The 23,077-nt window shown below is 42.3% G+C and overlaps 1 protein-coding gene across 1 annotated transcript in view; it reads right to left on the minus strand.

Moving 5' to 3' along the window:
• Positions 1 to 23,077, minus strand: part of KLF12 (Kruppel-like factor 12) — a 167,195-nt gene that overhangs the window by 1,940 nt on the left and 142,178 nt on the right. Inside the window, exon 5 of the mRNA XM_010010637.1 lies at positions 15,774 to 15,931. Within this exon, the coding sequence (XP_010008939.1) occupies positions 15,774 to 15,931 (158 nt within the window). The remainder of the gene's footprint in view (positions 1 to 15,773; positions 15,932 to 23,077) is intronic.

Consider the following 23,077-nt stretch of genomic DNA (forward strand, 5'->3'; position numbering starts at 1 on the left):
AAAGTGACCACAGCCCATAGCTGTACCAGCAGCAACTTAGCCCAGATAATTTTACAGTCCTTGTCCAAGCACAAAGCACCAAGTAGTGTTCATTGCCCTGGGTGGCCACATTGCTGGGTGCCTGGAATCCAGCAGCTGCTGTGAGCTGGACAGGCACGAGATACTTAACAGACGGCAGGTTGCATGCTCTTGCCAATGACATAGCACTACAAAATGTGCTCAGATTTGCCACCAAACTGCCTTACATATATCTCCTTGCCACAAACAGTTGGTGCATGGCACTGTACAAATATAGCAGTAACCCCATCCAATTTGGCAGGTCTATCCTAACGGTCTCATCACATCAACCAAGTGGAACATCCACTTTTAAACTCTTTTTGTTTAAACTCCAGCTATTGCATCGGTTAGTTTCGTTCACCACAGAGACTTCCAGAGCAAAGCTGGGGGATATTTCTTAAGCTCTAGATTCTCAGCTAAAAGCATCTGAAATTCTAAGTCTTTCCTACCACAGAGAATCACAGAATCACAGATTCATTTAGGTTGGAAAAGACCAACTGTTAACCCAGCACTGCCAAGTCCACCACTAAACCCTAAGCACCACATCTACAAGTCTTTTAAATGCCTCCAGGGATGGGAGCTACTCAACCACTTCCCTGGGAAGCTTGTTCCAATGCTTGACAACCCTTTCATGGAAGAAATTTTTCCTAATATCCAATCTAAACCTCCCCTGGTGCAACTTCAGGCCACTTCCTCTTGTCTTATCTCCTCTTACATGGGAGAAGAGACAAACCCCACCTCACTACAACCTCCTTTCAGGTAGTTGTAGAGTGCAATAAGGTCCCTCCTGAGCCTTCTCCAGACTAAACACCCCCAGTTCCCTCAGCCGCTCCTCATAAGGCTTGTTCTCCAGATCCTTCAACAGCTTCGTTGCCCTTGTCTGGACCCACTCCAGCACCTCAATGTCTCTCTTGTAGTGAGAAGCCCAGAACCAAACACAGGATTTGAGGTGCAGCCTCACCAGTGCTGAGTACAGGGGGATGATCACTGCCCTGGCCCTGCTGGCCACACTGTTTCTGATAGAAGCCAGGATGCTGTTGGCCTTCTTGGCTGCCTGGGCACAAGCTGGCTCATGTTCAGCTCTGCCAATCAGCACCCCCAAGCCCTTTTCCAAGAGCAGCTTTCCAGCTACTCTTCCCCAAGCCTGTAGCATTGCATGGGGTTGGTGTGGCCCAAGTGCAGGACCAGCACTTGGGCTTGTTGAACCTCATACCATTGTCCTCAGCCCATTGATCCAACCAGTCCAGATCCCTCTGCAGAGCCTTCCTAACCTCAAGCAGATCAACAATCCCATCCAGCTTGGTGCTGTCTGCAAACTTACTGAGGGTACACGCTCGATCCCCTCATCCAGATCATCGGTAAAGTTATTAAAGATATTAAAAACATCCACAAAATCCTTCCTCTTCAATAGCCCCTTTGGTACACAAAATGCCAGATCTTCTTTCCCTTCGTAGAAGAAAAATGGAGAAACGAATGCAGGAAGGGATAGTTGGTGAAAGAAATACCAGAAATAGTTTGTCCATTAAACTAGTATCACTTCAGGTAAGAAACGAAAGTCAGATGATGGAAGGACATGAGTGAGGGTCACCTGGCTGGAGTTCCCAGGTGTTGCTTCCAGCCTCCCTCCTCAATGAGTCCTGCTTACCCAGCCCCTACAGAGCTATGTGAAAGAGACAGGACTAACCACATTCCTCTCAAGCTATTTACACCACTGAAAGAAAATCACTCTTACAAGCTCAACCTAAGAAGACCTTTAATTATTTTCAATTAAATATGCATATAGCATGAGAAGGTAAAAAACAGGCAAAGTAGCATTACTTTGGAGACATTCACTCATATGTGAGTGAATGTCTCATCTTAAAAAAGCCACTGTAAAGAAAACTGTTAAAGAAAGGATTTTTAGTTAAGATTAATTAACGTTTTACACAGACCTAATTTTTAGGGGAAGAATAATATTACTTCTTTGTTAAACACCTATGTTACCTGTGGATGAACAAGTGCTAGGAAAAAAATGTTCTTCATAGGCAACATCAAACTAACTCTTAACCTTTTGTTAGGTCATGAAGACTGACCACTGAGTTTGTAAAGACCAGAAGATCAGTAGTTCAAAGGATGGAGAAAGGACCATCAGGAGCGGAATTGCTAGAGGATGGGAAGCTGGTGTCAGGTATCACACACCAGATTTGGCTGATGAATGTGAGCTGAAATTGTCGGCACACTCAACAGAGAGAAGCTGGACAGGGCAACCCGGAAAGCACTGAGGAGGTGGCAAAAACTAGCTTGTTAACTGGAAGAAACTAGCACCAGTGCTTATATATCTCTATATATCTATATCCGTTTCAAGGCTGGATTGCAGTGGAGTTGAAGTCAAATACTCAACCATTTTGACTCAGACACTTCTGCCTCTGCACGAGCACTTGAGCTCAAGTGTCTAAGAAACTCTCAGGTTCAAAGTGTGGGCACGTTTCGGCTGCTTCGATGGCTTGGCAGCCACCGGAGCAAGGGTGCAGGGTTACTGTCACGCAACCAGACACTCAAATTCTCATTCAGCTCTAGGGAGCAAAAGCAGGTGGTGCAAGTCTTGCCCATGGTACTGGAAACATGGGAATGAAGAAGACAAAACAGCAGACAGTTTTCGGAAGAAGGTTGCAAAAAGAGATGTAAGAACCTGCAGCCATTCACAAGAGGAGAAAAAAAGAAAACTGCAGAAAGATACCCCCCCCCGTTAGTTAGTTCAATCTTCTGAATCTGTATAGTTTTAGTCTTGAAGCTACCCATTTAAAAATAAATGCCTGAAGCTGTATTTTCACAAGAGCTTACCCTCCTCTACTTTTGCACCTGTCTTTAAGACCTCTATTGTTTGTCCTGAAACCTGACAAACGGATCCCAAAACACAGAGGAATTTTGTTCTGATGCTATTCTGCAGCTTTGTCTTGCAATGCATGGAGAGTGAAAAGTATGCCATGACATGGACTAAGTGAGACCCTGGCGCATGAAAAATTTCTTCTAGACAGTTCCCTGCAGAAAATTAGTATTTTCTATTGTTTGGGGAAGTTATCTATGAAGTTTTAAAGGTAGGACTCAACGCCCCAAATGCAACTAGTGATTTTTTAAATCTTCTATTAACAGAGCCTTCCAAAACCTTGCCTTTTGTAGTCCAGATGCCACAATACAGATTTGTATAATTACTTTTACCATTATTTTTCTTAGCCTACCATGGCTCCTCTCACTTAAGCACTTAAGAACATAGTTACAACTGTTACTCATTAAATCTCTCTAAACTCAAGCAAATAATGAATTAATAATGCTGAATAATGACCACTGTTCAGTCAATCCTTCCAAAATTTTTCAGCCCCCCCCAGCCTGTCTTCCCATATCCTTATTCATGTACTCTAACATCTTGAAGGTCTGTCACCCTGACGACATTCACATACCCTTTAACACCAAGCCCTACGTAAGTATCAGCAGGAGACCATGCCATGTAACAGGTGAAGGGACCAGGGTCTGTCCTACCCCTAGGCAGAATTTTCCATGTGGTAGGTTCCTCGGCAGTTATTCTCTGCCCATCAACTAGCTGGTATCATGGTATTTGATGCCAGATGCTTCAAAGACAGGCACCACAAAAACACCCTGTAAATAGTTATGGGTTATTCTGCCAGAAGGGAAACTGCTCTGAAGCTCCAGGAAACAGAACCTGGTTTATGTTCCCTAGGCAAGGAACTTTATTTACTGCAAGTGCAGATGCCCTATGTACTCCCTATGCATTTGCAGCTCTTTGCATCTGTGCATTATTTAAACTTCATTTATTCATCGGTTTAGCAGGCTCTTGGCAACCATGCCATTAAGCAACAATGAGGTAACGCCGTCTACTACTAGGACAGAAAACACCCCAGTGATAAAGTTCCAAACTGATTTCTTTCTCTGGTATAAACTCACCCCTCTCTCTGCTATTACAGGTGAGTGCCATGTCCCTTTTTATTTGTCCCCTCTTCAGACATCCTCATCTATCCAATTTTTCTACAACATGGAATTGTTACTACATAACTTCTCTGTAGCCCCTTCCTGCAATGGTACTCAGCCTTTTGAAACACTGGGAACACTTTTATTCCAAACAGGAGTCACTTAGAAAAGAAACACGAGGAACTGTTGAGGGGTACAGGCTTAGTCACCCAGTCAGATCATCTCTCATCACCCCATAGAAGAGCCACATGCTGAAATTCCGCCTTTGGGAAGGACAAAGTTAGAAAAGCACTTGGAAATGAAACTTGGTTTATAAGTTTGTGTAGTGTTTCCACAGGGAGGGTGGGAGCATAGAAGAGATGCTGTCCCTCACTCCATTCACAAAATGCAACGGGTTTGAGTCAAACTCACACAGTTTAAACGTAATCCTTCATAAAAGTCTGCCTTCATAATAGCACTGTGTAACAAATATTGCGTCCATTCTGCAGGTAGGAAAACCAACACAGTGAGCATCAGCAACCTTCCCAAAACTGCAGAAAAAGTAAACAGCAATGCTATGACTTACGTATTAGGAACACCTTACTTTCTGTAATGAAACTGCTAGATCTCAGTTCTACCCCTTTAAAAGTCTGAAATATTTTCAGTAATTTTGATACAAAAATCCACTTAATTATTTAAATCTCATTTGGGATCTCTGTTTCCAAGTTACCGATTCACTATATATCTCCTTGGTGAACATAATGAATTTGATTTTTGTGTTTCAGCATTGTCAAAATATGCAAATGAAGTATCTTTCTGGGAAGAGATTAAAGTTTCGTATCAGTTGAGCAAGTCTGGCAAAACAATTTCTATGAGCAGAACAGGAACATATTGTGCTGCCTGTGACATGTCTTGAAATACAGGTTTTTTCCTTGTTCTTAGTGTGAGTTAGGCAAAGCACAGGGACATGGTTTCTGCATGTGAAAACTGGGAACAAAACAATTTCTTCGGTTCAAAAATACAGTGACACCCACCACCCTAAAACAAGAGACAGAACTTGATCACACTCCTGGCATCTCTTGAACTGATTATTTACAAGTTCTACTTCTGAATAACTCAGGTGTGAATCCTTTTCCTACTTCACACCAAAAGAACGATCTTTTCATTTTACCACACTGCTGAGCTTGGGTCCTGTTTGCCATCCTGGCCCTTCTTCTCCCTCTTTCTGCAAGACAAGTATGAGTTCAGCAAACTTATCTCTTTCCTTCCGATATTGTTCCACATGCCCCTCTAGGTACATAGCTGCCTCAGTTTGCCACTATTTTATACAAACGCCAGTAACAAAACGTTCGTGACCAGACTCAGAAAATTAAATTCTCCATCATTTAACACGGCAACCCCAGTACACTGGTCTCAGCTCTCTTCTGTCACCACACACAGAGGAAAGAAACAAGGAATGCAAGAAACTTCTCTTCCATGCATTTATTGGGCTCTGCACAGATACTCTGCCCCACAGTGGGACATACCTAGTACTATGTGAGATAGAAATGAATTAATGCTCTGGGACAATACCTAAAGGGGGCCTACAAGGATTCTGCAGAGAACCTTTTTACAAGGGCATGTAGTGATAAGACAAGGGGGAATGTCCTTAAGCTGAAAGAGGGGAGACTTAAGAGTAGGTATTACAATAGAATTCTTTATTATGAGGGTGGTGAGACACCAGAATGGGTTGCCAAGAGAAGCCGGGGATGCCCCAACCCCCAAAGTGTTCAAGGCCAGGCTGGATGGGGCTTTCAGCAACCTGGTCTAGTGGAAGGTGAAACTCCCCATGGCAAGGGAGTTAGAACAATCTTTAAGGTCCCTTCCAACCCAAACCATTCTAAGATTCTATGACAAGGATTAGTTACATGCATTTTGAAGAGCATTGCTGATGTAAAATTTTTAATTCCTATAAAACCAGAAAAAATTAAATTTTTGGAAATGTCAAAGGCCTCTTCCTGTGCACCTGAATCCAGGAGCCAGAGCACATCCCAACAGTAGATGACAAATAGCATTTTATTACCCTTCCTGGTAAGTTGTTCCTGCATGATGTGGTACCTATATGAATATTTAGCTATACATTAAGTGCATATATATACACTTCACATATTTTTTTTTTTTGAGTGTGTGTATATATATGTAGTGGAAAATGGCATGAAGTTTTCTCCTTCTCTTCAGCCACAGCAAACTCATGGGTCATCAAATTTCTAGTGCTGTGGAGAAGGCAGAGATTTTGCCTTTTATGGCAGCCTGCACTCACGAAGGTATTTGGGATAGGTGATGCAACAGATCCATAATTCCATCAGCAAGCAACTGCAGAGAGGGTGCTAGCAGACCTGTACACTATTTTATCTGTTTCACTGGTGTGCTGCAGGCCTGGGTTTTAGTCCAGCCCGCCTAGATAAAACACCTTTCCATCACTGTGAACTGAAGGGAGACGCCAAACAAGTGACACTTCCCATTCCATCTGCCTAGAATTCTGCTATTGCCATTCCTGGATGCTCCAGGGATTGCTCCACCATGTTCACCAAGAGCAGTACTGATGTTTCTCAGCATAAAAGTTAAACCTTCCACTACCTGTAAAAAACCAAAACAACAAACCAAATCCCCAATAATTAAATAAATAAATATAACCTAACAAAACCAACAAAAAGGCTTCAAGGGATGTGCTCTGTCTCACTCAGTTTTACACAACCGATTATTTGTTGTTTGCACTGTGCTAGAAGTCATTCTCAACCAGAGAGAGAATGTGACCAAGATCCCACTACATTTCATTTCCTATGTGGACAAAATACTGAAGTCCAGAAAATAACCCCTCATCCTACAGATACCTAAAGGTGTCATCTTTCTCCTTTCCCACAAACTAAGAAGGTTTTGTAACATTTTCCCAGTTTTCTACCTACTTATTTGCAAAAAGTGAAGACGGAAAACACTAGCTTTCAGGTTCTACCTCTTGTTTCCTTTTAGCCATGCAGAAAAGAAAGCGGAAAAAAAGAAAACCTGAGCAAAACATTAAAACAAATGCTTTTGTGAAGCTTACTTGCAGTTCTGCGCATGCTCCACTCTCAATGACTGTGTTTCCAAGTGGAGGCTGCACTGAAAACGACAGGGTGGGCACAAGTGACTCCAGGCACATTTCCCAAAAGTGGTATCATCAGTAACGGGCATTTCAGTAGCAAGTTGCTATGCTGTTCCCCCTGTCGGGGACCAAGCAGGCTGCAAGAGTTAACATCCTTGGAAACTCTGTACTGTGTATTTACTCCTCCAGGTCTACGTGCAACATCTGGGAAAGTATTTTGGAGTGAATGGGAGTAGAGAGGTCTTTCTTGCCTTCATGCCACTGCAGGGCTACACAAGGTAGACCACAATCATGCCGGAGACCTTAGATGAACTGCAGTTCTTTGGAGGTACAATATTAAGTACTAAATGGTTTGCTTAGAGAAAACTCTGTTCTGCATAATGAAATTATCATTATTCCCTCGTGCCACACACAGACAAAACACATATGCACCCCATATTTACAAAGTCAAGGGGCACTGCTGAAAATATTTTGCAAAACCTAGAGACTGAAAGTAATCACAGATGCAATTAGACTTGCTTTCCCATCAAAGTGCCTTGGAATAACCACACGGGCACTCTTCCATATCGGCACAGCATCAGACCTACAATGCAGAGGAATGACTCCCCGTGTGTAAGGTGAATTCAGAGCTCACAAAATGCGCCAGAAATGAAATCATTTAACTTTCCATAGAGCAGCTATTGGAAGAGAACTGTATGTACAAGCTCCTTGTGGTATGGACACCTGCCCATACGTAGCTGGACTCAGCCAACTATCTCACTACATCCAGAGCTTCCCATTTCTACAACTCTTTACTAGGCTGTGGTGGCACTGGTGAGCCTGCCTGCATACCCTGGTACATACTGCACCAGCAGACATCTGGTTTTAAATATACTTCTGTCCTGAAATGTGAACCCCACCACATCAATGGGAATAGGCTGAGACTTCAGCTGAGGCTTCAGCAGCCCCATTTCTGAAATTGTCTGTTTATCTTCTAAATAGAAACTACATGAAGAAAAAGCAGAAAAGCCAGAAGTGAAAACTTCCATGAAATGTACGGTTTATACATAGGAAAGCTCTACAGTTTATTGAAACTGGCAGTAAACTTTAAACACTAAAAGAAAGTATTTCTTAAAAAATAAAAGCATCACCCAATACAAATAGAACCTCCTATTTTACTTAAAGCAAATTAATTTAAAAATTGGCTTTGTTTATTTAAATTCCTCATTTCTGGAACAGAATGTGAACCTGCTGTTGCAGCTTTTTTCACCCAACAGATTTATGTGGAGGAGGGAGAGCTCTGGGATAAGGACCTAGGGAGCACACAGAACCTGAGAAAGAAAAGCTGCGCTTTTAAAGAGCGAGTCTGGAGGGCAGGTGACAAAGAGGTGTTCATTCTAAAGTAGGCCAAAAATCTATACAGTCCAAATCAAATCCAGAAGGATTATTTAAAAAATGCTGCTTCCTCCCAATGTTTACCTAAAGAAGGGATTACAAACCTGTAAATATCTCTCTGGAACTTATAGGTAGCAAAAGGCATTAACAGACCTTAAGAAAACAACAGGTAATTAATGGAGTTTTAAAACCTACAGAGCAAAAATTACTTTTTTGGTGGTTCTGACTTTTTAAGTCTGCTCTGAAATTGCTCAAAGGAAAATGTGAACAAAGAGTAATGACAGGGGCCCTTTTGTATTAAAATAATATATGAAGCAATAGTGAGTGAGAGGAATGCAATGTTTGAAAAAGCACAGACTAAATAAAACACCCATGTACTCACCAGCCCTCGCTCTTCTAGGGTGGTGTCTCAACCCAGCTATAAAGGAACATTTTGTGGAGGAAATGCTGTCATTTTCTCAGGTACAAAACTGTACTTCTGAGATGTTTACTGCCTCCATATAACGCTGCTGAAGACCACCTGACACTGACAAATAGGCTTCATTACTTCTATGGCAAAGGTATTTGCTCTCATCTCCCAGTAATGATACAGGCGTCGATCAAGGACAAAGCACCAAACAAAAAAATGCATTTGGCCTGGGGGCTATATTCAGCCTGCTTCTGTAAGTGCTTAACAAAGCAGTTATATCCTCTGAAGCAGGGGCACTGAGTGATTCAGACCTGGTGTTGGTTAGGGCACACGGATGGAAACCAGCAGCTGCAGTCCAGTATCTGAGTCCCACAGAAGGTGCTCTGGTTACAGCCCTTGCCCTCTTCCACTCCTCCAAGGCAGAAACAAACCCATGGCAGTGGCTTTATGATGGCAACACTCATGGACTAAATCCATTCCCATTTCACACCAACTGGAAAGTCCAGGCTTTTGTTGCCATTGACCCCAGAAAGCCACTCTGCAGCGTTCCAGAGATTTGTAAACAATTATTGAAATAAGGCTGCACAGAAATATAGGAAGCTGCTTACTCCTACAGCAAAAGAAAACCCTATGGAAGTGAGAGATGGGAAGGAAACTCTTCTGTACTAGATATCGTAAAATTATGTCCCATGTAACTTTAAAGCAGGTATCTCTTTCTTTATGGACTTCTTCAGGATGATTCATGCAATGTTTTAAACTCCCTAGGCTTCTCCATGTAAGAGGGTAACCACAATGAGCTAGAAATGGATTTAGCTGCAAGGAACTCCAGATGTGAAATCCAAGACAAATCAAATTTCCCTTTAAATGCCCGTGTAGTTGGTTACACTTCTCAGGTCACAGTCCTCATGCTCAGCACCCTTATGGGACACATTCACACCACCCAATGTACTCTGCATACTTAGAAAAAAGATCTTTAAATCTCCTCCACATGTACTGTCTATTACATGTGTTTCAAGTCTCTGTGTTCTTTAGCAGGGCCCCTAATAGCATAATTTGCCTCTTCAATTTACATCATATACCTCAAATTTACATGCTCTCCCTGTTTAAAAGGAGACAGATGATGTCTATGAAAACTGGATCACGGTATGCAAAGGTTACCTTTGGTACCAATAAGATTGCCACTCAGCTTAAAATAGAACACTGCACACTCGGATTTGTAGGGTAAGTAGTCTGTGGATGAAAAATGGAAGTAGCTATTAGCCACATATTCAGCCAGTGGGACAGTCTGTCTGACCAGTTGCACCATGAGATGCATGCCCTGGGGCATTACCCACAGCCAGCAGCCACTGCCCTGCAGTGTCTCTGTTGGCAGCCAGAACCTGCCATCTTCTGATAACGATGCTTTTATTTTTTTAATGCATTAAAACAAGGCAACTGAAATCAGTATGAATAAAAAAGGGTTTGTCTGGTTTTCGTATGATCACTGTTACCTGTCTAAAAGGTGTTTTCACTTCCTATTTTCTCCTTTGTGCTGTTACAACAAGTAGCCCAAAGGCTCCTGGATGTTCGTTCTCTTTTTCCCTCTTCTCTCACCCTGTCCTCTCATCTTTCCATATGCACACTTTATCCACAACTATTACGCTGATTGAGGCTATAATGAAATCTATTATTTCACTAGAGACTTAAGTGCCTTGTATTCAACTTGATAAATGGTGTGACTGTAAGGCTTTGTCCTGCTGTCTAGCTGACAAACTTATTCTCTTTATAGTTACAGATGACTGAAAAATAATGACAAGTCAAGTGAAATTTTGCAGGGAAACTGCAAACATTTTTGACTGCTTTGCAGCTTTACATTGACATTTCAGGAATGTCCAGCCAACTAGAGAGGAGGCCAAGATGTATGTCCTCAATTTTATGGCATGAAAATATCTGCCTGCTTTTTGCCAAAATAATAGAATTATTCAACGCATTTTACAGTTCTAACAGACCCATGACTTCCAGTTTCATCAACTTCACAAATCAATTATTAAAGTCTAGTATTTATAACCCGCATCAGCCTATCAACAGAGGGCATGATTTGACCTTTTGATTTATGTAAAACATATCAGTTGTCATCATTTCTCTTCAGAGGGAAGAGAGATCTTTAGATCTTTCACAAACCAGGACTAGCAGAAAAGGAAACAGCAATTCACTAATATAAAGTTAAGTATTTTTAGAATTAAATTTTGATGGGGAAAAAAACTCCAAACACAATGGAAGGAACCAGTATTATTCTGCAATGCGCAACTGTCCTACTGGAAGTGTCAATAGCAACTTTAATACTGCCTACACGGCCTGAAATAGCCATTACATATCATAAAATAACACTATGGTTGTTTCTTTCTCCATCTTCAAAGTGAAAGCAGAAAACTGAAGAAGGTGAGTCCCACCAGGGCAGCAGGGGCACAGACTTCAAGGGAACATCAGTTACAAGCTCTCCCCATTCCTGAGGCTGACACCAAGCATCTATGCCAAGCACAATGCGGGCATATAGAGACCAACAATGCAACCCAGGGCTGCTGGTTTTCCCATGTTTCAAGATTACTCATTTGTAGAGTCACACATTAGTAATTTTCTTTAAGTTCACTGAAGCAGAAACTAACTCAACACAACTCCGGTGAGCCAATTTCTCACAGTTTCTCCTTGCAGAAGGAGTAGATAAACCTGAGCTGCGAGATTGCCTGCGAGCCCTGAAGGCTCTCCATCATGCCCGACACCTCCCAATAGCTTTATCTGACGATTTGGCTAAACAACAACAAGAAGCTGATACTAGAAAGAGAAATTTAATACCGATGCTTGTGATTTATGAACTGCTCTAAGGAGTACAGGTTTCACTTGCAGTTCTTCTGTAGTTGGAGAGCCTATATGTAATTCAAGCTCGCCCCCCAGTGGACTCCATGCCCACACCACTACACTAAGTTTTGAGGACACTGGCGAGAGTACTGGGGAGCCAGGGCACAGCATACTTAAAAAACCCTAGGAATTACTCAGAGAGAATTAACTGTTAACCTTCTATAATATTTCATTTCCGTTCTTAATTAAGAGTAAAAGAAGTATATACCTTCCAACCAAGTTATTCATCCTGTCAAAATACTACCTTGTTTAACAAATAAAAAGCAAAATACCAAGCACAACTACAAGCTGGGGGGAGACTGGATTGAGAGAAGCCCTGAGGAGAAGGCCTTGGCAGTCTTGATTGATGAGATGCTTAACATGAGCCGGCTTCAGTGTGTGCTTGCAGCCCAGAAAGCCAACCGTATCCTGGGCTGCATCAGAAGAAATGTGACCAACAGGTCAAGATGATTGTCCCCATCTACTCCGTTCTCATGAGACCCCACCTAGAGTACTATGTCCAGCTCTGGGGCACCAAACACAAGAGGGACATGGAGTTGCTTGAGTGGGTCTAGAGGAGGGCCACAGAGATGATCAGAGGGCTGAAGCACCTCTCCTATGGAGACAGGCTGAAAGAGTTGGGATGGTTCAGCCTGGAGAAGAGAAGGCTCCAGAAAGACCTTAGAGCAGCCTTCCAGTACCTAAATGGGGCCTACAAGAAACTGGAAAGGGACTTTATACAAGGGCATGTAGTGACAGGACAAGGGAGAATGGCTTTAAACTGAAAGAGAATAGATTTAGATTAGATATTGGAAAGAAATTCTTCACTGTGAGGGTGGTGAGACACTGGAACGGGTTGCCCAGAGAAGCTGTGGATGTCCCATCCCTGGCAGTGTTCAAGGCCAGGTTAGACGGGGCTTTAAGCAACCTGGTCTAGTGGAAGGTGTCCCTGCCCATGGCAGGAGAGTTGGAACTGGATGATCTTTAAGGCCCCTTCCAACTCTAACCATTCTGTGATTCCATGATTATTTTTCCTCCTGTATCCAAATGACTGTGAATGTTTTAGTGGCTATGCATATATAGTAAGTAGTAAGAAGAAAAGTTCTCAAGCACATTTTGCTTTGGTAAACAATTGTCAGCAAGATCAGTCTGCCTAAAATAATAATAAAAAAAAAGTCTGTATTACGCAATGCTGAGTTTCTGTGATCTTTTCTCAGAAAGCTTCCTACTGAAACTTGCTCACCCTTGCATGCATAGCTGTCATACTTCATTTATACTTATCCAAAATGGCACTAATTACTGTGGGTCATAAGTGAATGATTAACTTCTTTTGCCTGAAGCAAAAATAAAGGGCAAGATAAAAAAAGTAAGATGAGATTAACACGTAAGAGTATGCTCATGCCCAATGCTACATGTGAGTCTGAATCCACTGACTTCTTACCAAGACCTGAGAATTGTTCCAAAAAACAAATTTAATTTTAACCGCATAATACAGATTTTCTCACTGGTTCCATTGGCTAAATTCCGTGCTCACCTTCTCTCTAGACTACGCTTTACTTGCTGCAGGTGTGAAGACATGACAATATAAAGCAGTTAACAAATGACCAATTAATGAAGTTTTTTTATTTGGTTTTATTTTTCTTTTCTCCCTGAAGGAATAAACCAACATCCAAAATGACTGCAAAATATTTCAGGCAGATGCCTTTTGAGGTGGGGATCTGTTTCAGCCAGCTAACAGCCTGGCAGGTATCTGGTCTTCCTCTATATTCAGCAGTGAAAGAGAAGCACCTTTGCAAGCCAATCCCTAGGTCTACCTGAAGAGGGATTAATGTGCCCCAGAGGTGCCAATCCTTCTTCTCTGACTACCCAGAGATCCCAGACAGATAGCATAGCCTAGACATCCAGCTGCCAGGGAACCAAGGTTAGGCAGATGGGACCTATGATTACGGCAGGTACAGAAACTCACTTTTGTGCTGCTGGAGAGTTACAGCTGCAAAAATTGTAATTACCAACACCATTTCAAGCCTTCAGTGCCTGGTTTTGAACACCCTAAGTGTACAGCTTGAGATTCAGAGGTGCAGACTATCTAACACTGATTTGAGTGTGTTACTTGCAAGTGCTGGGCTGTCGTAAGATCACTAATGAACTAACAAATGAGATTCTTGGTGTTTTAAAAAGTCACAGCAGAGAAGAGCCTTCTGTATTTCTGGGCTAACTTGGGTGTGACATTTCTGAGGTTGTTCACATCTAGTTTTGTAACTCAGCTCCTTACAGGATGCTTGCTTATAGTCCTGGGCTGGTCACCAGTCTTGCAGGCTAGAAAATAGTGACCTGCCTGTGATATAAATATGTAGTAGTATTTTTGGTTCAAACCAAACTGCTTGTTTTCATGCTTTTGCTAGGCTCTCTACCTTCTAATCTCCTACAGACATGTAATGCTCAAAGGGCGAAACAGGCAAGAATAGGGAAATCACTTAGAAATCAGGGCAGGGGGAAGGAAAGGGACAGAGCAGGATTAGATTGGGATAAAAGAGTAAAACAGGAATGACAGAGAGCAAGATGAAAGGCTAAGGTATATAAAATATATTGGAAGGGTAGGGGATTAAAGACCACACTGAAGATGGGGAAAATAAAGGAAGAGGGAAAAAGAATTAAGACAAGACATGATAAATCAGGGGAGAGGAGAAGATACAAGAATCAATGGGAAGGTATGAAGAGCCTAGAATAATTGGCCTGGAGGGAAATGTAATGAAATTCCCAGATCACCAGAACATTTCTGCTGTTTAAGGAATGGACTCTTACCTTACAGAAATTGATTTAGTAGGGGGTATTAGGATGAGCCTTGTTCTGTATGCCTCTCAACAAAAGCCCTACCAGCCGAAAGACATACTGGAAAGAACGATGGGAGAAACGGTCTCATTTGAATTGGAAAAGCCATCACTTAGTTTTTTAAAATAATATCTCATACTCTTTAGAGTACATCACACCACAGCAAGTGCCAGCATGTTCTCAGCAGAGAACAACATTGGGCTATATGCCCATTTTTTCTCCAAGGAGCTACTAGAACGCTGAAGAACATTAGGAGCAGAGAGATCAATAAATTTAATTTAAGCAAATCAGCAGCAGAGTAAGGAACAGCACTGAAGCTCGGAGTGTTCTGTCCACTGCCTTTCTAGCCATCCGAGCAATGCCCTCTTAAATTGTTCTTGATGACTTCAAATCACTGCTCCTGAGTTTATCCACAGTAAAATTACAACAGTTACACATCATTGCTTCAGCTACCCTTTCATGCCTGTCATGTAGACTAGTAACAACCCTTAAAGGTTAATAAGGACACCAGGTACTGATTCAGTGTTAAGTATTACCACCCTTGAATGGGATCCAGCTCATGAATGCACCTCTCTTGCAACTCTGTTTTAGGGACCTAGTGCTACGTATTCTCATAAAGTGACTTCCTTCTGCAGTAAGTGGCAGGTGCCTCTGCAGCCTCCAGAAAAAAATACTGAGGTAGTCAAGTTTACACTTGAATTGAGCTGAAGGCATTTAGTGGCACTCAGCATTCAAGGGCTACAGCTATAAAAGCAAGTAGTAGCTCAATAAGAGTAGGTCTGTAGAGTGAAAAAAACCAATGGTGCTGAAGAACCATGTCCACGCTGTATGCTCTTCTTGAGGGTTTTCTTCGGACTAGCTCTGGTTGGTCCCTAGCAATCACCACCCATTGTTTGTTGAAGCACAGCAAGTGTGTCACTGAAGGCCACTTTTCTGTTTAGTTTCATCTGAAATCAGCCTGGTTTGTGCTGACACCGCTCTTGTCCTGAGAAGCGGGGATGACAGGGAAGTTCAATTCAAAAGCACTCTCTTGATCTGCACCAGAATGGACATCTCTGTTACTTAGGTACACACCTTTGGCTCTCAGTGTAGGATGATGAGTTCAATAGGTCCTAAATTAGGCAGAAAGGAACCTGCTTGTCTTAACTGTGGTACACAGTGCCAGCAAAGTCTTACCTGTGTGCGTCCTCCGGTGAGCTTTCAGGTGGGAACTTTTTGTGTATACTTTGTTGCATCCCTCAAAGTCACACCGATGGATGCGCCGCTTCCTGGAGTCTGGAGACTCAGACCTCCTCTGACGCCTTGTGCTCTCAATACTGAATGGTGAAATTGAACTAAAAAACAGAACAGAAACAAAACAATGAAGCAAGAGCATGGTGTATATCTTATGTCCCAAAAGATCAGCTGTAACATATCACTGTGCCAGAAGTGACCTTCATAATTAACTTTTTTCCTTTTCTACCACATGGTCCACAGCACATATTTAAAACAATCTGTGCATGAACTAGAGGATATTCAATAATTCAAGTCTTGATTTAGATGTGTTTATTGCTGAGAAAACACCACGATGCTTGAAATATTGCTCCAATAGCGAAGTAGCCTGACTTTAACTGAACTTGTTTTGTACTTTATGTGTGTCCAGATCCAAGCTCACTGAATCATGCTTTCTAAACATCTTTATATATAGCCTCCATAATTCCTCTTTGACAAGTTTAAATAGATAAAAATCCTGAAATCTGTTATGAAGAAGTGCTTCCAGTACCCAGATCTGGACCATGGATCCTCGCATCTGGCCAAACACCTGTTATTTGCTTGCGTACAGATTGCCAACAGATCCAGATCACCCCGCATTCCATTCCCTTATTTAACAATTCTCAATCTATCACCTGCAAGTCAATGAATTTTATTTCCTTTCAGACAACTGATAAATAAAAAGTTTATTAGCACAGGGCCAAAGGACAATCTCCACAGAAATGTGAATGCTCATACACCGTTCACAGCAATGTCCTAAGGCCTATCAGTCATCCCAATTTTAAGCATACAGTGTTGAAGTCATGTTGCTTAAGTTTGTAAATACTGTGTGTACCAAGCCTGACACCTGAAGGAAGCCTGCTACAACAATGTACTTGCCAAGGTTAGATAAACTTGTGTCATAAACTGTTATCAAGCGGGTATGCCAAGATCCAAACCCTCGCTGACTTCCATGAATTATATTACCCAGCTATAAAGCATTATTAATTGATTGCCTTATCAACCCCATCATGGTTATACTGCACAGCAGTCACGTTCACCTACTGTTACACTAGCCTGTTTAGCTACTTTAAGTACTGGAAAAACGCTGGCTTTCACCAAGTTTCTGGGGCTTCCCCCACATTCTTGGGTTTATTGACATTCAAGGTAAATGATCTAGAGATTCATCAGCTAGCTCTTTTAAACTCTTAAGATGAAAGTTCCCAGTTCTCCTGAAAGAATTTGTGACTGCCAAACAAAAATGAATGGGAGGAAAAGAAAGTCATCACAAAAAGAAGTAAGCACAAACCTTGGTGGAAGCCAAGATACTAAGAAAGGCATTTGAAAGAAGCACTGATGTCAATGCATCTGCTGAGAAGCTCCTGTGTCAACACCAGTCTGCAACCTTCTGTACAACAGCCACTGCTGCTACAGCTATAGCTGTTCTGGCATAAACTGCACTTCTAGAGATCTCCAGAATTTGCTGAGGACTGGGTTAAAATTTTGCATAAAGCATCTTGCACCATTTGACTTGCATGTGATTTGACTGATGTTCCAATTCTCTGCATACAAATCTTTAAGCCTTGAACTAATGGTATTTGAAATCATACACTTTTCTTTTTGTTTAAATATTTTTACAGTATGACCCTAATTTAAAGCATTATTTTAGAAAAATTGAGTACCCTCTTTCTGACAGCCCTCTTTCTCTCTTAACACTTGATGTATATACTTATTTCACCTTCAGGCAAAGAGATTTTCCAGATTAATTATTTTTGTCTCTAATAATGATGATGTGTGTTAGTGGGTGTGCAAGGAATTTCTGAAGTGGAGAAAGAAATGGACAGATTGCCATAATACCAACATTAACTAGCAAAAAGTAGTCCCCAAGAGAGTAAGACACACCAGCACTTTAACTATGTGACAGGAATACAGATATTTTTAGCTGTCACAGAAATGGCTTAGTAATTGCATTTAAGCATCTGGGCAAATAACAGTCTTGGGTTAGATGATTCACTGAGAATGGTCTTGCTACTCTAGTCTTTTCTTTAAACATCTAAAATCAAAAGCAAACATGTAAATCAAATCTTAAAGTTCAATACTGAAGGTACAAAATCCACTGTTCTAGACCAGAAAAATCTTTATCTTTAACAATAAATATTTGTGCATCATTCTTGTGGCATGTGATTTACAAGATGTCTCAAAAGCCTATTTTGTAACAGGGTGTTCAGCTCCTGGATAGTACAGCTCATTTACATGGGAGGAGGATCAAGCTTGTAATGCTGCTGTAATTCCCAGCCCCAAGACAAAACAAAGCTTGAGAAGAATGAGCACCTTGTAAAAAGCTCTTTGTCACGTACAAGAAGGTGACCTCATTGCTGGGAACTGCTTTGTGCTTTCCCAGGAATTTACACAGGAGAGGGTGGCATAAGGCAGTGCCAAGAAGGTGGCACATGATCAGTGCTGCTGCTTCTTATCTGGATTGCTCTCTTTTTCTAAAAGCATCTTATCTATTCCATGCCATGGAAAATAACCGAATAAGCCACAGAAGGTGACGTGCATTGCCACCAACCCTGACTGCTTCACAACCACCACTTGCTCAGTGTGCCAAGAAGGGTACTGTCAGCTGGAACCAGCAAATGTAACTGCATGCCTTCTCTTCACAGCAGTGCAGGCTACGTGACAAACTAATCAGCAGGAGAGACTCACATGGCAAGTGAGGGCACACCTCCGCGGTGATCTCTCCCTGCCTCTCTAAGCCCTGTGACACAGGGGAACCCCACAGAGTAGACACACTCACTGCTGGAAAAGAAGCCAGATCCTACTTGATACCACCAGCTTTGTTGTAGCCTTACAAAAGCTGTGCGGTTTTTTTTAATGGAGATACCACAGCCCTAAAAAGAGCACAATGTGCTTTTTTGGAGCTTCCTGAGGTTAGTCCCTCTCACAGAAATTTTCAGTTGATCTGCTGATGTTCTTTCTCTTGGCCGTACAGCAGTAAAGGGAAACCCTCCTCTTCCACGAGCAGTTTCTACAAAATACCCTCAGTGACCACACAGACATAACAGAAGTCCTCAAAATGTGTTTTGTGCCTTTTAAAGGCCATAAGGGTTCTGCCACATGGCTCTGGTCGGGACAGGGATGCAGAAACTACCTGTCTGATGGCACCACGGTAGACAAAGACTTTGACAATGGACATGACAGGGAACTCAAAAATATTTAGTTTTTGGTCATGAGCGTTTTTTTTTCTGAGTTTTTTCCTTTTTGCTTATAATGTGTTTTACAATCTCGTAAAATAAGTAACTGAAAAAAACACACCATAGCAGCCTCTCTTGACTCTAAATGTCCCTCACCAACTGCCCAGAGAGAAGACCTGGAAACACATCAGCAGCTGAGAGCTGCCAGGATGCTGAGACGAGGAGCTGCCAGTTCTCCTGTTAATGGCCAGATGTCAGGAAGACTTTAAGGCTTAAGGTGTGGTTTAGCAGTAGGACTGACACCACATGTAACATCCCAGAGAAACTGCAGGATGTATCAAATTACTGCTGATACATCAAGTTTGAGAGATTAACAAGGAAGAAAATTGGGTTCTGACCTGTCAGCTTGATCTTTATTTATTTGCAGTTCATTATTTCTATATTCGTGTAGAAGCTGTTACACTAGCAGAAATCCTAAGAAACTGACGGTTGCTTCCATAAGCAGCTGAAACATCTGTAGTGAGTACTGCTCAGAGGGTGAAATGAATGAAACCAATGTGAGCATTTAGGGTAACTTACAAAACTTCAGCTGTGTTATTTCCAGCTACAAGTGAAAACATGCATCTTTGCAACTCACACATGGCCAAGTGCTTGTCTCTCATGCAAAAAAAAGTCTGCAAAGTAAAACAGAGACTGGGGCTTCACCAGTAGATGGCCATCAAGTTCTGCTGAACGTGATCTGCACTGCATGAGACAGGGATTATAACCCTGGTAATGCAGGATTTATTTTTTCTTTCTACGAATGCTGCCCACAACCTCCTAGGAGTTTCTCTTCTGTTCTACACAGAGACTGTGAAAGGCCCCTGGCGTACTTAGTAACACTGCTAAAAACACGTGTAGAGGGCATTTTTATACCAGTCCTATGTTTTCTGAGTGATATACAGAGCAGAACTGCCTGGGGAAGACAGTGTGTTTACTAAAGCCTTGAACTGCCTTCAGTGCTGCAACACACCAGCAACATGCCATGCACGCGGTGACAAATCACTGCACTCTGCTGCTCTCCATGAACAGCCTGCTCATGTGCTCTCACCCTGTGGCAAATGTAGTGTTACCTTTGTCCACCAAAGTATGAGCTTCCTGGTGCTGATGGCCTCCCAGCAAGCCAGATAAGAGGTGTCTGATGTCGCATTTTCACCCTTGTGATTGCCACCTTTACTCTTCCTTGGTCCCTCTGCTATGAGCTCAGACTGTGTGCCTATGTCTCCTGCTTGTCTTGCAAAGACCTCATGGAAAACACACTGACACAGCTAATAGGTGTAGACCAGCGTGTGTCCAAAGTCCTCTCCACCTTACCATACATCTCTCCTTTACAGCATTCAGGTTGCATTACCTTCCTCCCAAGCTGGTCCTGTAGTTAAACAAGAGATTTACGGCTGCACCTTAACAATAGGCCACAGCTGCTAAAAACGGAAGCTGACTTTATTTTGGGGTGAGACCCAAGCATGCATCAGCAGTATCCTCTCCACTCCGGCTACTATGAGAAGGAGAACCAGACCTGGCTCAGCTCTATGCAGCATCTGCTCAGCCTGGATGAGGGGCTCAGCAAGCCGGAGTGTGTCCCCCGAAGCAGGCATAACACAAGCCGCATCCCTCTTGTGTTCCTCAGGCTCTGGGCTGTTGAAGGATGTGATATGGCTAAGATGGCATACCAGGACAGTGCTGCTCCAGTTCCTTTCCCTTGTGTGGGCACTAGCACTTGCCTGATCCTGCAGCAAGCCAGTTCAGGGACCCACACTGACAAAAACTCCATGATGAAAAAAACCCAAAAAACCCCAACCCCCCCAAACCCAAGCAGCTTGCTTGCTTTTGCTGGTTTCATTCCCTGAATAGTGAAGGCTGCCAAGTACCTGCTGACACATGGGAGAGGATAGGAAACTGTGGTCAAGGGTTAGGGGAGTGCCATAACAACTTTCAGTGTCAACTATCTGTGATTATCACCAATGCCGCAACTTCCATAGAGATAAGGGATTTGTATGAAGAAATCGAGAACACACATAAGCAAGCGACACAAGGAAAAACCAGAAAATCCACCTCTCGCTCCACAAGGAAAACTTCTTCTTATAATACTTGTGTATGTAACACACACAAAAATAAACACATATATAGGCTGAAAACAAAAACTGGGAGATATTACCATGCTAAATACTTAGGAGGTGACAATGTGCCTAGAACCAACATTCATATCTTACCCTCAGGCCCATTTTGGACATCCAGATATACACAGGTTTTGTTTAGAAAGGGAAAAAAAAATACAAGATCCAAATATATAAACAGTGTGTAAATTTAGCAATATGAATCTTCAGTTTACGAGACACGCAAAGCTCCCGGGGCCAACCTTGCCAGCCCTAGTAACTAAAAGTGCAGGCAAATGAAATACAAGCAGAAAAATAGAATATAACATGTCTGCATTCAGATGGTAATGAGCAGTGGAAAAAAACCCTTGGAGCTCTTGCATTTAGTAGGCATTCAAAGGGAACCTGGGCTGCAGAAAGAAACAACCTGGGGTTTTGCCTGCTTAGCATTTACAGAAACTAGAGCTCTTAAATATATAACTAAGGTCACAAGTCAAGCTTTCTGCATTATTCTTTACATCTTGGCTTTTGGATCCAGTGGTGACACAGTGCCTCCGGAGCACATCAAGCAGCACGCTCACGCAAACCCATGGCAGCTGACAGTCCTCCTCTGGGTGAGGCTCACAGAGCATCTCCACACTCCCAACGCCTTTGGCTTGGCCTCTCTGGCACAGCAGCACACCTCTCACTCAGGGAGCTCATCTCACTTAAGATACCCTCTTTCTGTTAAGAGCTTCAAGTTTCAGACGCAAACAGGCAGGACATGGGTACTCTGTGTGTTTTTGTGAAGGGAAATTGAACCACATTTCCCAGTTTCTAGCTCTCAAGTACTTTCTTTTGTAGTAGCTTTTCACAAAATGTAATTTTGTTTTTCTGACAGTTGGTATAACGTTCCCCTCCCACTCAGGATATTGGTGAATGCATCCTTATAAACACCACATATTAAACCGTGAAGACATAGGATATGGATTACTTTTCATTACAGTTTATAAATCTTCACCTAGTAGTGGGATGCCAAGATCATACTATATGAAAACATAGTAGGGGTTTTTTCTCTTTAATATGCTTAAATATCAGTGCAATCTCCTGATACAGTCTTCCTCTCAAATATTTACTTACTGCTTTTTTTTAATACACAGTTTGTGCTGTCTTCTGTTCACAGACAAACAGATGCACATGCATATATACGTATGCACTTCTCTTTGATTCTTAGATTCTAATTAATGTTTCATGAAAAGCAAACATCTGCCTTAGGAATGTTAGACATTAGAACATATCAAGCAGCACTTAAGGCGATCACAAAAAGAAAATATGTACTACTTTTTTAATAGCAGTAGTTACTTCAATCAGTGTGCTTTAAGGTGATGTTACACTGCAAATTATACTTTTTGTTGAGAAAGAAAGGAATTTGGCAGTGTACACAAACAGTACACATATTAGTGGGAAAATCACATGGGTAAACAAGACACAGATAAGAGATTATTTGAATACATTTGGTGCAGAAAGTATCTCAGCTGGAGATGGTGGGAAATCACACTGGGAGCACATGGGGGTAGGAGCACGATAAATTTGCACTGTGCTCTGCCCTTGGTGGCTGCTGGTGGCTGCTGCTGAAGGCAGAGCCCCGGGCTAGAGGGTCCTCCACTCCGGCTCTGTACAGTAGATCTTGTGCTTGTAACATCCCTCCCCTGGGCAATCAGCAAACAAAATATCCTGCACATCTCTGACCATGACTTTATCCACAGCATTTATTCCCACTCAGACATGCTAAAGTTACTTGAACTGTTGAGCTGCCTTGCGATACCCAAGTGTGTTACAAGACCTCTCTGGCTGTGGTGAAATTGAAAGCACGACTATATATGAAACTAACTTCTGGCAGAGGAAAGGAGCTTTGGGGTCCACTAGGAAAAGCCATGTCATTGCC

Source organism: Nestor notabilis, unplaced genomic scaffold (genome assembly GCF_000696875.1).
Source record: "Nestor notabilis isolate BGI_N333 unplaced genomic scaffold, ASM69687v1 scaffold423, whole genome shotgun sequence".
Taxonomy (NCBI): domain Eukaryota; kingdom Metazoa; phylum Chordata; class Aves; order Psittaciformes; family Psittacidae; genus Nestor; species Nestor notabilis.